Raw genomic sequence first — 23544 nt, forward strand, 5'->3', positions numbered from 1 at the left:
TCGTCAGCTCAGTCGAAGATGAAGACTTGTTATGACCACAAGTCTGTTCACCGCTAATTTCAGGCAGGTGACTTAGTCTTGATGTTGTTGCCTGTTTTCGGGGCCTTTATGAGGAAGAGTCCCAGATAAGTGACACTGACTATGCTATTGGTACGCCAGACAGAAGGTGTCACATTAATATGATGAAGCCGTATGTCTCCCGGGAGCCTGGGACTGCGAGTGTGTGCTCTGTGCTTGCTGTTTCTGCAACTCCTGTGGTTCCCCCCCTATTATCTGCAGGAAGACGGCCTGAGTTTTTGTGACGTGTCTGTTTCTTGTCAAATTTTGACCTGCCATTTAAACTTGAGGTTGATGCGAGCGCAACGGGAGCTGGTGCTGTCCTTCTGCTGTCATGCTGTCAGCCCAGCAGCTTCCTCTGTGTTTGTTTCCTTTGCCTGTGTTTTCCCCTGTGTCTGCAAGGAGGTGTGTCTCCGCCTGTGCATCCCCGAAGGGTGTGGCCTGCAACAGCTGACGGCAATCAGCCATCAAGGGACTCCAATAGGCCCTTTTCACAATGACTTCAGATAACTTCCGCTTTTCCGTAAAGCCGGGTATACGCACTTCCGGTTTAACTTATGCACGCTGGTTAACGTTACTTCAGGAAAACACAAAAGGTGATCACCGACAACACGAAAGTTAAAATTAAAATAGTATTACTGTTTACGTTTGTGGCGTTAATGGATCGTATATGTAGGTTATTTTGATGACCTTAATGATAATTTCCAGTAACTTATTGCATTCTTTAACGTGTGACTGTCGTGGAGGAGACAGAGAACTTTAGCTAGCGCCAAGATTACCTGTTAAATCGCGGTCAGCCCGTGTTTTTCCACAAGTTTACTAAAGTGTTACATTGTTATGAAAGCTAAATGTCAAACCATTTCCATATGCTGATGTGCTTTCATTCATTTTATTCCTGTGTCCATTTTTCAACAGTTTTCCATCCAATAAGCATGGCAGAGTCATCTTGTAGATGCTACTGTAGTGTTCCTACAGTAACAAACATACATTTCCTTATTTAAGTATCCACGATTTTCCAGTGGACGCTGAAATACGTGCATGTTGGGTTAGGGCAATCAAACGAGATGAGGGACCGAGTTTTAAAATCCTCCGTGGGAGCACTTACGTCTGTAGTCAGCACTTTACACCAGAAGACCTATGTACATCAGCCAGTGGACGAACCCGGATTAAAAAAGGAGCAACGCCATCTAGATTCCCCTGGAATGACTGGGGTAAAGGTAGGACACTATAAATCCTGCTAGTACATATAAATAACAATAAATCATAATTCATTGCATTGTTTACAATTGTGCTTATATGAATTTTATACATCTTATTAGTCCATATAAAAAAGTATAATAAATCACCCTGTTGCCATTTGTTATTATTGCATTTGTGGTAGTATTATACATTTTTTAAGACCTGAGAAATGATTGCTAAATATCCATAATGACATTTATGTGTATCTATTTCACATCTCACAGGAAGAGCCTCACAAGCTCGGCAGTCAGTTTACCAGAGAAGAAGGAAGCATTTTAGGGCTGCAGTCCTAGATGAACCTCAGGAGCTGCCTGTCCCAGGAGACATCACAGAGGAAGCACTGCATGCGTGTGGAGTAGCAAAAGATCATGACTACGCCTACCATCCTTCTCCTGGTAATCTTGGTAGTTGTAGTCTCTTTATTTTAGAAGAGCCAAGAATTACTGTCACGCTGACTAACAAATAACATCCAATAATGAAGACAAAGAAAAAACTAGTAGATGACTTAAAGGGTGTATGTTTTTTCTTGCTTTTAAGGTAAACTGGATGCTGCTGCGATGAGAATTCAGGAGTTGGAGTTTCAAGTTGTGTCACTTGAACTTGAAATCCAGCAGCTGACAGTTAAGCAGCAGCAGCAGCCTCTGATTTTCAAGTTCTGTGTCACAGATGAGGACTTTCGTTACTACACTAAGTTTAGCTCAAAGGAGGTCTTCACTGTGTTTTGGGAGTCAGTTTACCCTTCTGCTTCAGGGCTTTTGTACTGGTCCAAGGCACAGCAAACAGCACAAGAGACACCTAGCCCTCAGCGAAAACTTCCACTCATTGATGAACTGTTCATGTTTCTCTGTCGTGTTGCAGCTGGGCTTCAGGAGAAAACCTTGTCAACCATCTTCGAGGTCAGCTTGTCTACCGTTAGTCGCATCATCCTCACATGGACAAGCTACCTTTACCAGGTTCTTGGCTCGCTACCGTTGTGGATGACGAGGGAGCAAGTGCAGGCCACAATGCCTGACAAGTTCAAGCTCTATTGCCCTCAGGTGAGAGTGATAATAGACTGCACCGAGATCCGTTGTGAAACAGCATCTTCTCTCTTACTACAGTCGGAAACGTTTTCCAACTATAAAACCCACACCACCTTTAAAGGTCTAATTGGCATTGCCCCATGTGGGGTCATCACATTTGTTTCGAAATTGTACACAGGCTCCATCTCTGATATAGAAATAACTCAGCAATCGCAGATCTTGCAGTTACTTCAACCAGAAGATGGAGTAATGGCTGACAAAGGGTTCCAAATTGAGAAGATGCTGTCACAGGTGGGGGCAACCCTCATCATCCCTCCACTGAAAAAATCTAATCAGCTCACCACAGCGGACACACTGAAGACCCAGGCTATTGCCCGCTTGAGAATATTAGTTGAGAGGGCGATACGCAGGGTGATGGAGTACCACATTTGGGATGGGCTTGTTCCTCTTTCTATGGTAGTTTCTGTCAATCAGTTGTGGGCCATCTGTTGCCTACTCTCAAACTATCAGGTTTGTCCCCTTTGATATCAAGAAGTCCCTGTCTGAAGTATTTCCTTTCTTGGGTGAGATTAATTCTTCACTACTTTTAGGTGTTTGACACTATGTGTAGATATACTGTAAATATAAGTGCTTTGTAATATATTTTTAAATTTGCTACATTTTCTATGCTTTCAATGAACATAGGTTTTAGTATATTTTCTTGGTTTTAATAAACAATGTTGTGAAGCATTCTGTAAAAAGTTTTTGCTGAGTAAAATGCATTTACACCTTAACCATTAAAAGAACAAGAATATTTTGCAAACTTGCCTTTTTTTATTTACATATTTGGTAATAGCATTTATGTGAGATGAAGGAAGGAGGAAGGTAACTTTCATAGCAGCTCAAAGCTACAAACAAGGTTGGAAGCAGTTCCTTGCAACTAAGACTGTAAAAACTAGAGTGATCACTGCTCGATAAGACAAAGGATATTTACATACAATGCACTCTGACTTAAGTTGTAAATGGAAAAAGTATTTACAACAGGAATAACATGCATCAGATGTACATGGAACTATTTACATTTGAAAATTCTGTCTCAACGTAATAACACATCCATGTAGATGTTGTGATAAAAATAATCCAGCTTCTGTCGCATTGAGTTGATGATCTCCTCATCCCTAAATATTCTTTCAACTGTGAAGTCAGTGTGAGTATCTGTTAGAAATCACACCACTGAAGTCCGCTTATGGCCAGCTGGCCTTGAACCTGATAGTAAAATTTGTGGCTTTTCTTAAGGCAGGCCTGGCCTCGAACTATGATCAGGTGTTTAACTTGAGAAACATCTTCAACATCACAACTCTTTACCTCTGCTAACCCAAATGGTGGTGTTTCTCTGGGGTTGAAGACTTTAGCATCAGGGCTGGCTGCAAGGTGAGGTGCATCAGGGTGGATGACGACCCCACACTGCGTCACAGTGACCTCACATAAATCAGAATATTGCCTCAGTATGTCAGGCTCCAGTTCCAGCCCTCTTTTCATAGCTGCTGTCTGAGGAGTTTCTCTCAGAATGCGAACAGCTAAGGATTTTGCAGTTGACCCTCCACGGACATGACAAATCTCACCAAATCTGCTGGCTGTAAGTCGGGGTTTGCGTACCTGGGTCCACAGCGGGCATTGTGACTGCAGTCGTGTTTGTGCTTCGATTAAGGCTTTCTAAGTGGCATTGTTTCTTGTAGTTAGACTCAAATTGTATTTGATATTTAAAATTATGACCTTCAACGGGCAACTGAGGAAATCCAGGGGCACCAGGGTAAGAGAGCAAAGACCCAAATGGCACAGGGCCAAATTTAGAGTCCACAAAATTAAGGGCCTCAAGCCCGTGGAGCAATTTACAAATGCCTGGTTGTGGGCGTTTGTCTCGCAGTTTCTCAACACTGGCAATGATGTGAGGATCTGGAAGAGGACCTGTCAAAAAAGTGAGATGTCAAGTAAAATTTACATATCATTCTAACCTGACCTTTCATATTGTAGCAGACATCAACACATATCACCTCTATTAATACAGATGAAAATGTTTTGAGCTGCCCCAAACCCTATATACTAAGATGTTCATAATTTGCAGAAGATAAACTGTAAGTTTAAAGGGAAAATATACTAATCATTGTTCTGTTATACATTAAAATATTTTGACAGGTGTTCATTCAGACTTACCACCATATGCTCTGTACAGTGTACATTTCACACCAGTTTGGGCATGATCCTTGGACTTCGGTACTGGTTTACACACTACCATGTCATTTGTTGCCTCAGGAGCAATTCCCTGAAATATATTGATGATAAATTATTAACTCACAAAGTCATTACAAAATTCTAGTCCAACATCATTAAATATAATGAATGTTAACATATTACATGTGTCCTAGGCCAGGTCTGCAGGGAGCTGGTGCATGACAGTGGCAATGGTACATTGCTTGAAGCCCATGGTACAGTAGTGAGCACTTTGAAACAATGAGGCCACAATGTGGTTGCACAGAGCTTTCCCAGCAGAGCTGGTACCTGACATGCATTTCAGTACCACAGGAACCTCTTTAGCATGAAATGTAACCTGTTAATAGAAACATGAAAATAAGTCTCCTGCACAACAATTGTACATTTCATTGAACAAACTTTTAAACCAGGTCTATGATCTTTGAACACCTATTTGATTTTAACATCACACAGCATATTTCTCAGCCTATATTGTCCTCAAACAACCCTCTTCTGTTTTTAAATTTCTGTCTAAATGTTCTGTGTTGTTTCTGATATTGATGATACATTTTGTCTTTTGAGTCCAATAATTAATAATTATTTATTTATAGACATTATAAAACCTTCAAAAACTGAATAACAAAAACATTAATAAACAGAGTAAAATTATATTTGTAATAATATATTCATTTTGTAAAATGAAATGTTATTGTCTAAGGTCCAAACGACCCCAAAGACCATGAGTGTCACTATTTGTCACGCCTACATAAAAACAGATAACAATCCATTAAAACATTTTTTTTTTGTTGATCTAGAAATTGTTATTATAAATTTTTATTTGAGCAAAGGTCGTTGATGGGTCCAATGAACCCCTAAGACCAACACAGAGTGTAAGGTCGTCATCTAGATTTTGGCACCACACATTCATTGTCATCAGGCTGAGAAACACACTGAACCACAATGGAACTTTGTGGGATACAGCAAAGTTTCTGCAACTGCAGCAGAACATGAAAATCAGAAAAAATCTTAAGGTGATGAGCCTCCTCATTTTTCCTCATGGACCTGTGACAACGCCCTCTCACTGTCACCTCATCGACAACTACATTCGAAACTATTCCAATGCAATGTTTTGGTAAAAGGGCACAACATTAACCATAAATGCGTTACTTACTTGTATCTAACGTTAACAATAACTTACACAAAATATAGCTAACATCAGTAATAAACATAACTGCAACAAGAGTTTTTCAGGTCTGTGTTACAGTAAATCAATAAAGAATATGGACTTTCACTGCAGAAGAAAAAACTACCGTTATCCTAACTCCTCTGCTAACGTAATTTTGGGCGGGACAGTACAAAATGCTTACCTTCATACGCAAACAGGTACTGTTCAATGAAGAATTTATATCCTTTATCACGTTTGGAACGTGTTGTGAGTGAAAATTTGTCTGCCAGCCGCTGTACATCATCTAGATTTATTTTTGCCATGTTTTGGAAGGAACGGTGTATATTCCATAGCGTTCCACTATGCTGGCGGAAGTAAACATTACCCGGCTTTGAGTAAAAACGGAAGTTGCGTGACGTGAAAAGGGTCTATATGAACCCGGGTCTTCCTGCCATTCAGTGCCAGATCGTTCCGACGTCAGAGTGGTAAACTGCCTATTCAGGCCGTCTGGCTGCTCACTGTGGATAAGACGCTGTCTTTGTTCATCTTTTTCTGTTTTTGCCCTAGTACTGGAAGATTCCTACCTGGGGCTCTCTGAGGCCAGTCTTCCCTGCAGAATCAACCCGTCCTTGTGCGCCACTTTTTATATATATATGTTTAAATAAATACCTTATTTTTCAAGTCGGAAGAACCTCCCTGTGACTCTTGTGTGCTGCCCACGCCCATCTACCTTACCATAATATCTGCAGGAAGGTACAGACGGACTGGATCGTCTTACTTCTCCAAAATGTTCCTAAAGCATCAGTGGAACTATAGTATGATCGAGAAGGAAGCACTTGTTTACATTGTAGCACCTGTTGGTGTGTATACTGACCAAAATCGCCTTGTGTTTCTTTCCAGGATGAAAACTGCCAAGCAGTGCATCATGCGGCTGTCACTTTACCTACAAGGGTTCAACTTGTTAAAAGAAGTGGTGTGCTAACATTCTGGCAGACACTGTCTCGCACACATCAATAAGAATTGTTTGCTGAATTTCAGGTTTTTGTACTTTAAAATCCAGACAGAAGTCATCTGACGTTTTATTCCTACTTTCTTCTTTGGCACTAGTGCCACTCTCCTCCTACTCAAAAAGCCGGTAATCACCTTGACTATATCTTCCCCAGAAACTGCTATACCTCTAACCTCACTGTAACTTCATTTCACGTCTGACAACTTCTTCATCGCCTACTCTCTTCCGCTCCCTCGAACTAACGACCCCACCCCATCAACTGACATTCGCTCCCTCTCTCCCTCCTCTGTTCTATCAGCTCTCCCTTCAACTGACTCCTTCTCACTCCGAACACTGACGCAGAGACTCTTCTCTCAACTCTTTCCTCCTCTTACAACACGACGGACTAGCAAATCCCCTCCAGGCTCTGTGGCTGTCTCAACCGGTGCGTGCTGTGAGAGCCACCATGCATGCATCAGAAAGGAGTAAAGTGAAGTTAATATAAACAACGTGATGACCTGCTTGCGTTTCAATCTTGTCTCTCCTCTTTTTCTGCTTCTGTCTTTGGGAGCGGTCCCAAAAGCTCTTTCTACCAATCCAATTGAATCCTCTTTTTCTAACCCCCAAAAACTCTTCTCTCTTCCACAACCTTCTCTGACGCCGGAGTCCTCCTCCCCCCTCCACCCTTCTTCCAGGACCTTTGTCAACTATTTTACGCTCCTTTCTCAAACCTATCTCCTATTACTTGTGTCCCACCGACTTCTACCTCCATCGCCCTCACTTTCCTTTCACTCCCCCTGTCTCCTAACCGTATTCTTACCGTAGTAACCTCTGCCCGTCCGACCACCTGGCCTCTTGACCCCATTGCACCCCATATGCTACAATCTATCGCTCCTGACCTTCTTCCTTTCCTCACCTGTCTCATTAACTCTTCTGTCATCTGACTTTTCCCAACTCTCTGAAGGAGGCAAGAGTTATCCCATCTGAAGAAAACACCTACAGACCGGTCTCTTCTTTCCTTTTTGTCCAAACTTCTTAAGCGTGTGATCTTTAACCAACTCTCGTCCTATCTCCATTGTAACAACCTCCTAGACCCCCACCAGTCAGGCTTCAAGGCAGGCCATTCCAACTCTACACTGCTAATGCCGCCTCTCTCTCCTCTGTCCTCACCCTTCTGGACCTTTCTGCTGCATTTGACACAGTAAACCACCAGATCCTTATATCCTCCCTCCCTAATCTCGTCCTACCTTGACGGCCGCTCTGTGTCGGAACCTTGTCCTCTTAATACTGGAGTTCATCAGGGTTCCGTCCTGGGTCTCCTCCTCTTCTCGCTCTACACCAACTCTCTCGGTGCTGTCATTTGCTCGCATGGCTTCTCCTACCACAGCTATGCCGATGCCCAACTAATGCTCTCCTTCCCTCACTCGGACTCTCGGCGCGGATCTCTGCCTGTGCGGATGTCTGCTCACCATCTGAAAATCAACCCCGACAAGACTGAACTACTTCTCTTTCCGGGAAAAGATTCTCCGACCCAGGACTTGACCGTTAACTTTGGCAACTCTGTGTTAACGCCCACTTTGACTGCTAGGAACCTCGGCGTGATACTTGACAGCCAACTCTCCCTGACTCCCAACATGCAACAACAAAATCCTGTAGATACACGCTCTACAACATCAGGAGAATATGTCCCCTTCTCACTCCGAAGGCGGCGCCGGTACTGATTCAGGCTCATCTCCCGCCTGGACTATTGCAACTCTCTCCTGGCAGGTCTCCCTCCCTCCGCCATTCGGCCTCTACAGCTCATCCAGAATGCAGTAGCTCGACTGGTCTTTAACCTTCCTAAATTTTCCCACACACTCCTCCGCTCTCATACCATGCTGTGAATGGATCAGGTCCAGTCTACATACAGGAAATGGTCAGACCCTACATCCCAACCCGCGCTCTGCATCTGCCAAGCTGCTTGTTCCTCCCTCACCGAGAGAAAAACACTCGACAAAATCATGACTCTTTGCTGTCCTGGCTCAAATGGTGGAACCAGCTCTCTGATGACACCAGGACCGCAGAGAGCTTTCGCATCTTCCGCCACAAACTAAAGACACCTCTTCAGACTCTACCTTGACTAAAAACACTAACAAATTGTAGAACTTAAATTGTACTTCTAATGGCTCTTATCTATAGCAAGTTGTAGATCGGCTTATTTGATGACATTTTTTTCACTTTTGTGTCTGTATCCTTATGATTGAAATGCACTTATTGTAAGTCGCTTTGGATAAAAGCGTCAGCTAAATGACATGTAATGGAATATATATACACACACACTACTGTTCAAAAATGATTATGAACCCATATAAGGAGATAATGTGTATTTTGAATAAATTATTTCGGATGAATTGAACGTGTCATCTTTACGTTGGTCATTCTGTACATCCATTGCAGTCTCTCAATCCCGGGAGACACATCCTCCTCTGAGCTTCTAGTGGCAACACTAGCAGCCACAACAAGCTAACTCATCGGCCAGTTACGAGCGAGCGGCAAACAGCTGCTCGGGTAGCCAGCGGCGGACCTTTTCGGGGTTTGTGTGTTTACTTGAAAAAGCTATACCGTCATATACCGGGATACCGTCAGAATCTTTCTAAATCCCGTGATATGAATTTTTGGGCTTACCGCACGACCATCAAGCCAATCCAACTTCTGGGAGGTGCTTTTCGAGGAAGCGAAATTTCTACAGATTACGTCAACAAATTAACAGCTAGAATGCCAAAGGTCTGCAATGCTGTAATTGCTGCAAATGAAGCATTCATTGACGAAAGCAAAGTTTGAAGAACAAAATTAACATTTCAAATAAAATCATTATTTCTAACCTTGTCAATGTCTTGACTATATTTTCTATTGATTTTGGAACTCCTTTGATAAATAAAAGTGTGATTTTTCATGAATAACACATTATCTGGGTGACCACAAACCTTTGAACGGTTTGTGTGCGTGTATATATAAATATATATACACACATACTTGTTCCTGTACATCAGATGGAGCAGGGACCCTCTATTCTACGGAGTTTGGTCCGCCATCTTTTATTTTTGAGCTTTGCGATCTTTAGACGTAAAATTCTGCAACCCCGCTGCCCTGTTGAAGACCTCTGCTGTACATAATTAGCTGTTTTGTATACAGTCAAATGTATTTACATCCATTTTGTAAGCATGTCCTGTATAACATTTTTGGTTGTAGACATCAAAGTTAATTGTATGAATCCAAAACTTAACAAAAAAATTGCAAATTACAAATTTGCCTCAGAGGGCTTTATAGTCTCTATTGGCCCAGGAAACCCCCCAAAAAAACTTCAATGGGGGAAAAAAGGGAAGAAACCTTAGGGACAACGTCAGAGGAGGGATCCCTCTCCCGGCATGGACAGACTACAATGGATGTCATGTGTACAGAATGAACAAGTTGACCCCATTGGATACCACAGGTCCTCCCATTTTAACTTAACTTAATGGATCCATTGTGGCAGATATGTTATAGTGTAACAGATATATTGTCAAGTCAAAGAGGAGTACTTTGGGGTTTTAAGGGGAAATGCCTGGGAGAAAACAGAAAGAAGAAGGAAGTTGACAATTTCCCTTTGAATCGGTGCAACGTCATGCACGCGAATTAAGCTGAGCAAGTGTGAGGGAGTGGTTCAAAATGCTGCAGCATTGAGAGTGACTTGCTCGCACTGTATGTACAGAGTGTTGTGTAAACCTGGAATATTTTTGAAGTCTAGAGAGGCAGCTGTTTTTTTAAGATTGGCTAATTGCTATTGAACTGACCAACAAATGCTGCTAACCTGAATAGAAAAGAAGTGGAAATTACCTACTGCCTGGGACTGAGTCATTCAGTTATTCAGCAATCACACTGGACTATAGAAGTAGTATAGAATAATCATATCTTCATTACAATATTCTGTGTCTCAGCTTGAACACTGTTGTTTTACAATTTCGATGAGCATAAAAATATCAAACTTTAATGAGAAGGGTCTAAAACTGACGATTCAAATCAAAGAGTGATTTCTGTGATACAGGTAGCACTCATGGATGTCTACATATGTAATTTAGATTAAAGTGGATGTAAATGGTAATATTGTGGCAGCTAATCCAACCATTTCGTATTCCCAACTTGCTTAGTCAGAACACAGTTTGTAATGCACTAGTAGCCTACAGTTGCACTTCAATTAAAATAACTTGCTTATGTTTAGATAACAAAACCATTTAGCTAGGTTTCAATCATCTGGGTTGCAACTGCGGATTTTGTGAAAGTTAGTGAAATATAATTCCTAGGTTTATCCTAATGTCATCAGGCGCTGAGGGATGTAACAAAGCTACGGCATTTGATGTGTTGCAAATTAGGCTTGCTGTTCAACGTCTGATCACAATTTATGCATCTTTATGCAGAGTTTTTATCCTTTATTTTAATTAATCAATTTTGTGTCGGAAAAACTGCAATAATGACATGTTATACTCAGTAGGGCTTTTAAGACAGCAGAGTGTCTGTACCGTCTTCGAATGACAATTGTGTATGTCATGTCAGCTAATAGAAGATGTCTGCGCTTAAAGTTGTGTGGAAAAACTATATGTCCTGGGATAAAGAACATGATGCTCATGTTGTGGAATATTTCAATAAAAGCTCAGTAGAAGAGAATGATTTGTCTGATAAAACAGAGTCTTGATGAATGATCAAAGTTGCAAAAAGTCCATTTATTGCTTGCAAGCAGGAGGTCAAATACACAGGCACGTATCACGGTGCTCTGTGGAAATGGCGTCTCCGAGCACTAAAGAGGCTGAGTTTTTATACACATGTGAAGAACATTCTCCGTGCCAGCTACGAGAAGCTGCAAAGCAGGTTGAGATAAGAACCCAGGTGAAGCTGAGGGTAGCACACACACACACACAAGATACTCCTCAGTGGCCGGTGCAAATCATAATTAATTGACATGAAAGTAAAACTTGGATCCAGAACTTTTGTACAGAATAAGATATCAACCAAGGCCATGAACAGGAGTCTTTTGTTTTGAAGCTTCTATGAGATCGAGTCAACCGTCCTCCCTTCTCCGGGCACAGCTGCAAACTAACATTTTGTATCATGCTGCTCTTTGCACATCGGGGTCAAATACAGGACACTTGAGACACGGTTTTAGCACAAAACAATGTTATAACATATTTTTACCATTACACTCAGTATCTAATGGCAATTACCGGCACTTGGTGATGGATAAAGACCACTGTCTCCTTATGTTAACTTTCAGCTATATATTTCGGTACTGGAGGAGAAGATCTTTGAGTAGCCTTGATGCATGATTTGTATGTGTGTCAATTCTTTCTCCTACTTTTATTTTAGTATTATTTAATAAATGTCCTGTCTAATGATTTTACACCGGTGAGAATTTTTCTAACACCGTAGAAAGACAATCCAACCCCCCTAGACAATGGAAAAGTAACAGCCAAATGGGGAGACACGTGTCTACAAATGCTCTTCATAGGGAACCTTGACTTCACATCTTCCATGTCATTTAGAAACAAAATGATGTGAGGTAACGTTGAAAAATACTGAGATTGACCCACTTGGGTGCAGTCAACAATAAACCAGCTTTTCTTTATCTATTGTTGTTGCCTCCCTCCCTGTCTTTGCTGCTGGAAGAGGAGGGTGGTTTGGGATCAAGGTCTCTGAGTTCTGAAATGATAGTTGTTGGGTAATGTTTACGGTGGCCCATGAATCATAGCCACAAATTACACTGCCAGGGACACATCCATGCAGGATGAAGAGGAGGAGAAGCCTCAAATGCTTACTGCTGAACATTTTCAATGGCTGGTAATATAAGAGGCGTGGCTGCTCTTATTAAAATGTGTGCCTGAATCAATAAGAGGCATAATTAGAGTTGTTAGAGCAAATTAAAACATGGCCATTATGTGGCTGTACAATTTTGCTCCATAAACTGTTATTTAAGGGGGGAAGCGTTGTGCGTGTCTGTGTGATAGAGTGTAGATTTGGGCAGTCCGCTAGAGATGGAGGATTAGATGTGATAGTTACCTCTTTCTCCTGTAATTACCACTCCCTTTATTGACAGAATGCTCACTTTTCTCTGGCTTTTGTCTAAACTACAATTTCCTCCATTGTACAGTACTCATTTAGAAGTGTATTTCTGAAGCCATGGTGCCTCTTTATAATTTTTTAAAGGGTTCGCTATCCTCACCTTACATGAACAGTAAGCTAACAAGCTATGTTTTTTATCTTACATGACATTTAAAAAATACATTTCTCAAAACTTGATAACACACCTGAATTTTACAAAACACATAAACATCGCAAAAGACTTATTTTTTAAAAAGAATATAAAAAAGAACATTTTTCAAACCACAGCAATATTTCGTGAAAAACAATGACGTTTAACGAGAGACAACATTTTACAAAAGAAACACTGGAGACAAACGGGGAAAAGTGGTTTCGCAAAGGAGCGTAGGTGCTTTACAAACAAAACGTGTGTCAACCACAGGTGTTTGGTGCATATACACTTTGACATGCATTTCTAATTATGTATATTACTTTATTGTCCATGTTGTCAACTGCCTTTTCTGTTTCAGACCCAGGCAGTGGCTTTTATAAATGTGCGCTCCACTTCAGATTTTTTGTGGGCACTTCTCAATTGAAAATATTTATACTAATTCTCAAAATGACAGTCTTTCAATTTATTTTTTATATCCCAAAATAACTAATTTTCCTCAAAGCGCTGCACAGTTTGTATACTTGTGAGGGTTTGGGGATGGATGATATCACATCTGCACAGGAAACCCCCACCAGAAAATGAAAAAAACTTTCAACGGGGAGAAAAAAGTATGAAACCTTATGGAGAAGAAGAGGGAACCCTTTCCCAGAATGGACAAAATGCAATGGATGTCCCGTGTACAGAATGAACAATGTTAAACATCTATGATACGATAAATACATGACAGAAATTATTAAAATATTCGGAGTGATAAGCCAGGATCACTGTAGGGACAACCACCATTAAATTTCACCACCGTAAGATATAACGACCATCAGACATAACCACCATCCACCGAAACCAGTGTGGAAGGAAAGCACAAAGACTTCAGGAAAGAAGCAAAGTCCGTAACATTGGTTTAGGATGACAGTAATAGTAATGTGATTGATATTAATAATAGTAATAGCAGCACCAGTTGTCTGCAGGCCAATGGCAGCAGGACCAGGATCCAGATAGAACAATATAAAAACCTGTGAGGCGAGGACAACTCTGAAAGAAAGACAATTAGTGATTAATGTTGACTGTAATAGTAATAGGACTAACAAATATTGTTAGCTGCAGAAGGTGTCAGCGGTGCCATGGCAGGATGCAGGGCCAGGGTCCAGATAGAACCATGATCCATGGAAACCTGTGAGGCGAGGAAGCACAAAACCTCCAGACAAGACGCTGAATGTGATGTAAATTTCTTGTAGAAGGCGAGAGCCAAGCCAGCCCTAACTATAAGCTTAAGTCTTAAGCTTAGCCTTAAATGAGATGAAAGTGGAAGGTGGTTCCACAAAAGAGGAGCTTGATAACTGAGGGTTCTGGCTCCCATCCTACTTTAGGAACCTCACATAACACAGCATTCATGGAGTGCAACTCTTTAGTAGGGCAATAAGGTACTATAAGCTCCTTAAGATAAGGCACCGGACCAGCAAGGGCCTTGTAGGTGCAGAGAAGCTAATACAGGAGTAATATGATTCATTTCTTAGTTCTTGTTAATACACGTGCTGCAGCATTATAAATGAACTGGAGCTTAAGAGACATATTAGAGCAGCCCAAATTGCAGTAACCTAGTCAAAGTCTAGACTCAAGTTATCTTGGACCAACAAAGCCAAGCAACAACCATTTCTTACCAAAATGTGATGCCAGACAAGGTGCAGCATAATTGTATGTTTAATTGAGTGCCCACTGACAAAAATCAATTTGAAGCATGCTAATAGCTGGAGTCTTCTATTGGAGAGTGCTCTCATTGACTGGCGGGGCGTTTCTGGTGCAGAGGAAAGTTGGAACAATTACAGTAATCTACTTGTGGTGATGGTCCTCTATGGAGTGGATCAGCCTTCCATGACAGAGGCAGTAAAGCAAGGTACGGTTTAGTGCATGTTGGGATGCAAACATTCAAAAGAACCATTGAGAGAACTAGTAAGTACTGAAATGCTTGCTCTTATCAGAAATGTTTTGTCAGGGATGTGGGTGGGAGGCAGGACTCAAACGCAGACTTGCGGGAAACAAAAAGGACTTTAATAGTCAAAAGCCAAAAACACAGGAACCGGGAGGAAAAACAGCAGGCCGGAAACTACAGACATCCACAACAAGAGACAATGACGCGACACACGGCTTAAATACACAAGGGAGGTGCAGGTGATTGGACACAGGTGGAAACTATTAGACGATCACAGGGGATGACGGGACAAGGCAGGAAGTGAAGTTACCCGGGGACACGAGTGGCAGAAAACTACAAAATACAACAGGAAGTGAACCACACCGTGACATGTTTATAAAATCGGAGAAGATGGGTTGTATGGTACAATACTGATGCAACCAAAACTCATTCCATCAAGACAGAGGAAAATAAATATTAAACTAGGTGGCAAAGTAGTGTATAGGAAAAGCAGAAAAACTCCAACTAACTGTCCATCTGTTGTACCTCAAAACATACAGTTTATATTTATAATGGCGGCATTATTTATTTACATGTCACTGCGTGACATAAATACAGCTCTATCGCAAGTTTTCAAAAAGTGTACAGTCTGGTTTCTTTAAGAAACATATCAGCAGATTTGCAATAGAGCCTATGGAGCTTGAGCCAGACATTGTCTCACTCTCGGGGAACTCAGGCCAAAAGTAAATGTCTGTTGGATTCCATAGCTACATGGGTAGAACCAGCACAAGCACAGCATCATTTTGACTCAGACCAAGATGGGAGGGACTAGTAGATTTCATCAACGGGGCAGACAAGGTCAAAACTGGGAGATGCGTCAGAAGGCAAGCAAATCCGAGAGGGGCAGGCAGGGAATCCATAGACGGGAACAGGCAGGGGTCAGAACCAGAGTGGCAATCAGGGAGGCAAACAAATCCAAAAAAAAGGAGCAGACAGAGAATCTGGGGTCGAAAGGCAGGCAGGGTCAAAACACTGGTAAATCGGGGTAACTGGGAAAACACTGGAAAACACACAAGACAATCTGGCAGGGAACAACAGAATGTGATGGGCTTAAATAGTGAGCGGCTGATAAGGGGATGTGCTTCAGGTCAGGGCAAGGAGAACCAGGTGAGGGTAATGAGCTGATGATGGGGAAGGATCTGAAATGACAGGGGAGTTAGATAACATGCAGTGAAGATTAAATTAAACATGCAGTTAAGATGAAAATAAACTATGATGTGGTCAATTGTGTGACAGAATATTGTGGCCATGAGGGCATGATAGAAATATATTTTTTAACCAGATTCTGACGCTGCTGTACGCTGTGTTCTTCAGCTCTCACTCTAAAACTCAAACAGACTGAAAAACTAACTAGCTGTTTTTTTCATAAAATAGTTTAGACTTTTGCCAAAAGGTTTGAATGGTGTCTGAAAGATTGACAGAGCACACAAATGTGAAAGTTGAAAATAAACTTGTTTTGCCAGGCATTTAAGTTGAATTTGTATGCATTTAACTTGGCATACTTTCAGTTTCATGCAGACTCTTATTTTGACATTTGTTTACTGAGCTAAAACCGGAAGTAGGAACCCACGTTAGACTTCACCACGTTAGAAAACGCATTAGAAATGCAGACAGTCATTGCGCCAGAGAAAATGCATCATGTCCGTTGACTCCCCAGCAGAAGCATTGCTTTTTCAATCTCTCGTCTCTCATCACTCATCTCATGTGTATGGATTCAGCACAATGTGAAGATAATAAATCTGCATAAGAGGAACTCAGGATTTCTTCATGTTCATGAATAGAGAGAGTTTAGCTCACTGTTTAGTTGGAGTTGCTACACCTCAGCGAGAACAGTACAGAACTCCTTTGTCAAAAAAAGCATGTCAAAATATTAATGATTACTGATGTATATAAAAGGTGGAAAGCTGAATAGTCATAGCACCCTTCTCCTGAATGAGCTAAACATTTTAATTTTTGAACGGTTTTAATAATGAAAGTATGACGCTTTTATCCAAAGCGACTTACATTTCACTTTAAACCCATGGCTTTTTCACATTTTTGCCTGGGGAGCAATTAGGGGTTAGGTGTCTTGCTCAGGGACACTTCGACATGGAACATGGGGCAGCCTGGACTCAAACCACCAACCTTGTGCTTCCCAGCACAATATATAATTGTAGAGATAATTGTAGAGATTGTAGATATTACGCTATATACACATTACGGCCGCTGGCATTTTGACATTCTTTTTGTTTGTGCACACTGTTCTCATTCTCCATTCCTGCTGTAATATCAGTGTCCCTCTAACAGAGAGATATATCTTACTCTGCTCCATCAAAGCTCAGCACATATAGGATAAACAATGCCAAACCCATCACTAGGCCCCGTCCCAAAATGAATTCCCCACACTCATCCTGGATTAGACATGGATGACTTAATTGATTCAGCACAGTCAAGTGATCTTCAAACAAACAGGCTATTCAAACTTGAAAAGGGAGTGACAGCCACAGAACCTGATATCTCTGGAGATGACATCATTCCTGCAGGCGACAGACGTTATTCTCAACAATGGTGCTGGCTGCTGCTGAAAAGATATCTCTCCACCATTTGTATAGACTACGACAAATTGGGTGAAAAGTGAAGCAAAACCGACGATGTGTCATTGCTGCAGTTTACTAATTGAGAAGTTGATACATTTCTTTGATAACAGATATACCTTGTTGTTTGCACGAGTGGTCTGGGAAGGTGACACAGAGAGGCTTTCAAGGGGTTTCCCTGACTTTGCTTTTACACCACAGTTTAATCTTGCCTCGAAGCGGCAGGATGACAGACAGAGCGATCAACACTAGTTCTATCAGAGTCCAGTTAAGTGGCTGCTGCTCTCAATGGACTTCTTCATGTGCCCTATACGGAACCATACTTATTTTTGAAGTGTAGTTACTGCAAATTATTCCAAGGAATATTTGATCACTCTGTATGTTCAAAATTCAGGGTGTGGAATATGTGAAATTTATATGTTATATTGATATCATTACATTGCTCAGTATCACTGTGTTGCGAGTGGGGAGATTGCAGAGGGAGGTGGGAGAAGAATGGAAATTACGTGCAACTTAAAATCCGCAGCAGCGAGAATAGTGTCAACTCTCCCGTATTCTCCGGATCAACCAAAACACACTCACATCCCCACGCCCACGCTGTACTTTTTCTCATATATACCAATATTTTTTTTTTTGTATTTGACTTATGTTACCTTTTTCTGCAGGGTTTATCGCCATGCCTTGTTCGGAGGATAATTCTGTAAATGTGACAGGGTATAAAGTACATTATTTGCCTGTCTGCCGCCCAACGTATCCCTTGAATTAAAGAAGCAAACCTAAGCTACACAACATATATACTGGGATAAACAGGTCTTGCACATGCCCAATGATCTCATTGTACAGGACTGTCATGTCGTTTATCCTGAGATAAGCATCTGATCATCATGAGCCAAAGAGTCTAATCTGACAGACAGAGATGAGACAGAAAAAATACATCAATACTTGTATTTAAAATAAAGGAAATACTTCTAACACCCATTCCATGTATCTGTTGTGTTACGGACCTGCCGGCTCCTCCTCCTCGTTTTGTCTATTTGCATCTCCCCTACAGGTGAGCGGAGCACAGGTGTGACGGGTTTCCTATGATTCCTTCCAGGAACACCTGGGATGGCTTTATGTATCCTGAGGGGTTTAAAAGCTGGGGAGACCTGGTGGAAGGAGGGCTGCCGCTTCTCCTTCTCTCCCGCACCGTTTTGCTGATTTTGTTTCCTTTTACATGACTTTTCATATACCCTGATTTCATACGCTTTCAGTTCTCCTGACTAACACTTATACTGACTTTATTTACTTTACGTTGCTCATTCATTGTCCTTAATAAACGGTATTTTCTTTCAATCAACTCATCCGCGTGGTAGAGAGGTCTTCCCTCTCTGTTGCATGGCCAGGCACAGGCAGAATGTAACAGTTGTAATAGGTGAATCTGCTTGGTGTAGTTTTAAATATAATGGCATGTAATATATCTAGCATGGTTAGGTTGCTGCCAAAATTCAATGAAAGAGATCCAGATATTTTCTTTTCTTTATTTGAGAGTGTGGCTGATGACCGTGGCTGGACTGACTCTGAAAGAACGTTGGTAATCCAAAGTGTTCTTGTAGGTAGAGCGCAAGAAGCGTTTATTGCTTTGCCTGTACCAGATCGAAAAAAGTATGTCAAAGTAAAAGAGGCAGTGCTTAAAATTTATGAATTGGTTCCTGAGGCTTATCGTTTGCGGTTTCGCAGCTGGAGAAAGGGAGAAAAACAGACTTATACAGAGGTAGCGAGGGAATTGTACAGCCACTTTAATCGTTGGTGCTCCGCGGTGGGAGTCACTACTTTTGAAGAATTGTCTAACCTGATTGTTTTAGAACAGATCAGAAACATCCTTCCGGAGCGCGTCGCTACACATATATTTGAGCATAAGATGAAAACCGCAGCGGAAGGCGCAGTTGTGGCTGACGATTTTGCTTTGACACATAAGTATAGTTTAAAAGACACAGGTCAGATTTATCAGGAAAAACGTTTTGGACGTTTCAATAGAGCTTTGGGGTCTTCTTCGTTGGGTTCATTTGAGTCACCTACTCAGAGTAGAGTAGATTCACATTCCAATCAGTCACACAGAGGTGCCGTGAGTTTTCGCAGAGATTCTAGGTTTTCTGCGTTTACACCTGCCAGTCAGGCTAAGAATGATGCTGATGTGTCGATACTGTTTGGAAAAGGGGCACTGGAAGAGAGACTGTCCTGTGTTAAAGGGGAAAAGTCAGAGAAAGGGTACTGAGGTTGTTAGGGGGGTCACACTTGCTGTATCTGAGCCTGTTAGACCTGCTAAAGTTGTGATGGGTGAGACTGAGGTTAAATCTGAAGGCATTGTGACGCCATTTCAGCTATCAGGCCTTTGCTCTGTTGGGGCCAGTGAGAGAAACGGTGGACCTGACTCAGTTGTGCCTGGGGGAAGTGGTTATTTTCCTTTTGTTACGGATGGGTTAGTTTCACTGGTGGGTAGTTCCAACCAAGTGCCAGTTAAGATACTTAGGGACACAGGGGCGTCTGAGTCTTTTATCTTGAAGTCTGTATTGCCTTTTTCTGCAGACTCTAGTACTGGGAACAATGTTTTAGTCCGGGGGATTGGGTTGCAAGTTGTCTCTGTTCCATTGCACAGGATTAATCTGCAGTCGGATTTAGTGCAAGGGGAAGTAAAAATAGCAGTTCGCCCTTCTTTACCAATAGAGGGCGTCCATCTTCTTTTAGGTAACAACCTGGCTGGAGAACGTGTCTGGCGTGATGTACTGCCCCCTGTAATTGTTAACAATGTTTCTTCTATTCCAGCCGACAGTGACGTTGGTGGTCAGAATTTGACTGTCTTTACAGCTTGTGCCGTGACACGGGCTATGAGTCGTGCCTCTAATGATGACGTTTCTCAGAGTAGAGAGTTTAAGTTTGTTGTTGTGCCTAATTTACCACCATCTCTCTCTCATAGTGATTTTGTTGCAGCTCAAAAGGAGGATGCAACATTGAAAGATCTGTTCGTTGGGGTGTTAACGCCTGTGGAGTTGCGAAATGCATCGCGAGGGTATTTTATTCAGGATGGGTTGTTGATCCGGAAGTGGTCCTCTCACACTGACGACGGGGTTGATGATCCAGTGTTTCAAGTGATAGTACCATGTAAGTTTAGAGACCTGGTCCTACAGACAGCTCATGGGAACGTAGCTGGGCACTTGGGGGTTAGAAAAACCTATGACTGTCTTATGAAGTACTTCTATTGGCCTCGCATAAAGAAGGATGTGGCAGCCTTCATTAAGACGTGTCATGTATGCCAGTTGACGGGGAAGCCAAATCAGGTGTTAAAGCCAGCTCCACTTTACCCAATTCCAGCTCTAGGGAAACCATTTGAAAATTTGTTAATTGATTGTGTAGGACCATTGCCTTCATCTAAGTCAGGGAGTGTTTACCTGCTGACGGTAATATGTCAGTTTACCCGGTATCCCGCTGCCTATGCGTTGCGTACAATCACAACTAGGTCGGTGGTGAAAGCCCTTTCACAGTTTATTTCCATCTTTGGTATCCCTCACACTATACAGAGTGATAGGGGCTCTAACTTTACGTCACGCATGTTCAGAGAGGTGCTCGAGCAGTTGCGTGTGAAACATCAGCGTAGTAGTGCCTATCACGCCCAGAGCCAAGGTGCTCTGGAGTGTTTTCATCAGACACTGAAGTCGCTTCTCAGGGGTTATTGTGTCGAGCTTAACAGAGACTGGGAAGAGGGACTCCCATGGTTGATGTTGGCGGCACGAGAGGTAACCCAGGAGAGCACGGGTTTCTCGCCTAATGATCTGGTCTTTGGACATAGAGTTCGGGGGCCTTTAGCGGTCTTACAGGGGGAGCTGAAATGTCCTGAGTCTCCTGTTAATTTGTTGGACTACGTAAATGGTTTTCGTCGTAGGTTGTTTTCAGCCTGTGAGATGGCGACAGACAAACTTACAAAAACCCAACAGAAAATGAAGAGTTGGTATGACCGTCGAGCTGAGCCAAGGGTGTTCAGTCCTGGGGATCAGGTATTAGCATTATTACCGATAGCAAATTCTCCGTTCCTTGCAAAATATACAGGTCTTTATAAGATTGTTCGAAAAGTGTCAGACCTCAATTATTTACTTTCTACACCCAATCGTAGGCGTTCCACTCAGCTCTGTCACATAAATCTGTTGAAGTCCTACTACAGCAGGTTTCCAGTCTCTGTGGCAGCAGAGTCTAGTGACCTGGTTATTCCAGTTTCTTTAGCCGCAGTTGTCGGGGCTCCTAGGGCCATTGAGACTCCCTACATGGGGGCAGAAATTAGTGGTGAAGATGTGGTAGGACCTGATGACTGTGTGCTGAAACCTCGTCTGAGGAACTCTGAGAAACTGGCAGAGTTAAATACATTGTTTGGACATTTGCCAGGGGAGCGTGCATCAGAACTGTCGTCTTTGTTGTCTGATTTTCCTTCTCTATTTTCAGATACACCATCATGTACTCATTTAATTGAGCATGATATTGATGTTGGTGATGCAGAACCAATAAGACAGCGGTTTTATCGGGTGTCACAAGACAAACAGCAACACCTAGAGGCAGAGGTGAAGTACCTGTTGGAAAATGGTTTGGCTAAGCCTTCCTATTCAAGTTGGGCTTCACCCTGTATATTGGTCAGTAAACCTGATGGGACTAATAGATTCTGTACCGATTATCGTAAATTGAATAACATCACAAAATCAGATTCTTTTCCACTCCCAAGGGTTGAAGATTGTGTTGATCGGGTAGGATCAGCAAAGTTTGTGTAAATTTGACCTATTGAAAGGATATTATCAAGTCCCATTGTCATCTCGAGCTCAGGAAGTTTCAGCCTTTATAACACCATCTGGGTTATATTCCTATTCGGTTATGAGTTTCGGCTTACGAAATGCTCCAGCCACATTTCAACGACTTATGAACCGTGTTGTTTCTGGGTTGCAGGGATGCGCTGTGTACCTCGATGATGTGGTTGTGTATAGCGAGGAGTGGTCTGAACATCTGGACCGTATTCGGGCTCTCTTTTCAAGGCTTGTTGATGCTCGCCTCACTGTAAATCTAGCCAAGTGTGAGTTTGCCCAGGCTACAGTTGCATACTTGGGGAAGATCGTAGGGCAGGGGCAAGTGAAGCCGGTCCATGCTAAGGTGGTGGCTATTGATAAGTTTCCTGTCCCTGCCAACAAAACAGAGTTGCGGCGGTTTTTGGGCATGGTAGGGTATTACCGCAGCTTTTGTTCAAACTTTTCTACAGTAGTAGCCCCTTTGACTAATCTGTTAAAAGATAAAGTGAAGTTTGAATGGACTGTGACCTCTCAAACTGCTTTTGATAATGTCAAGTTGTTGATGACTTCTGCCCCAGTTTTGATGGCACCCCGTTTTGATCAGCCTTTCCAGATGCAGGTTGACGCAAGCCATGTGGGGGCTGGTGCGGTGCTCCTGCAGAGTGATGAGCCGGGGGTGGATAGGCCAACATGTTACTTCTCAAGAAAGTTTAATTGTCATCAGTTGAATTATTCGACTATTGAGAAGGAAACATTGGCGTTAATCTGGGGTCTACAGCAGTTTGATGTGTATCTAGCTGGGGGCGCTGTTCCTATCACTGTCTACTCGGATCACAATCCACTGACATTCCTCCACACTTTAAAGAGCCCTAGTCAGCGCCTTATGCGTTGGGCTTTATTTTTGCAGCCATACAATTTGCACATACGGCACATTCGGGGCGTGGACAATGTCATGGCTGACGCTTTGTCCCGTGCTCCGGGTGGGCTGGAGTGAATGCTTTGCCTTGGCCTCTATCTCTCTCTCTTCCTGTTTCTCCACTCTTCTTCCGCTTAATCTCCTTAAATGTAGCTTTCCAGGTACCGGGATTTGCGGGAGCTCTTGTTTTAGTTTTTTTTATTTGGGGAGAAAGTACTCCACTCTTAAGTATTTCGTCACAGAACCACTGGGCAGGGTTCGTACGGTCATGGAAAACCAGGAAAAGTCATGGAATTTTAAAAGGGTCATTTCCAGGAAAAGTCATGGAAATTTTAGCACTGGT

General features: G+C 42.3%; 1 protein-coding gene across 1 annotated transcript; it reads left to right on the forward strand.

The window, feature by feature from the left end:
* Positions 1 to 1741: 1741 nt before the first annotated feature.
* LOC144388777 (uncharacterized) lies at positions 1742 to 23279 on the forward strand. Its single transcript, XM_078090626.1, has 3 exons — positions 1742 to 2828; positions 22449 to 22715; positions 23193 to 23279. The coding sequence occupies exons 1-3, from the start codon at positions 1854 to 1856 to the stop codon at positions 23277 to 23279; spliced, it is 1329 nt and encodes a 442-aa protein (XP_077946752.1). The 5' UTR covers positions 1742 to 1853.
* Positions 23280 to 23544: the final 265 nt, after the last annotated feature.

The sequence above is a fragment of the Gasterosteus aculeatus genome, chromosome 1 (assembly GCF_964276395.1).
Source record: "Gasterosteus aculeatus chromosome 1, fGasAcu3.hap1.1, whole genome shotgun sequence".
NCBI lineage: Eukaryota > Metazoa > Chordata > Actinopteri > Perciformes > Gasterosteidae > Gasterosteus > Gasterosteus aculeatus.

Bases quoted from the DNA above. Each gene is read 5' to 3' on its own strand.
- LOC144388777 (XM_078090626.1), top strand. From the start codon at position 1,854: ATGAGAATTCAGGAGTTGGAGTTTCAAGTTGTGTCACTTGAACTTGAA. The intron at 2,829-22,448 runs GTTTGTCCCCTT...TCTGGGTTGCAG, and splicing joins GCCTACTCTCAAACTATCAG to GGATGCGCTGTGTACCTCGA. The intron at 22,716-23,192 runs GTAGGGTATTAC...TTATTTTTGCAG, and splicing joins TGCGGCGGTTTTTGGGCATG to CCATACAATTTGCACATACG.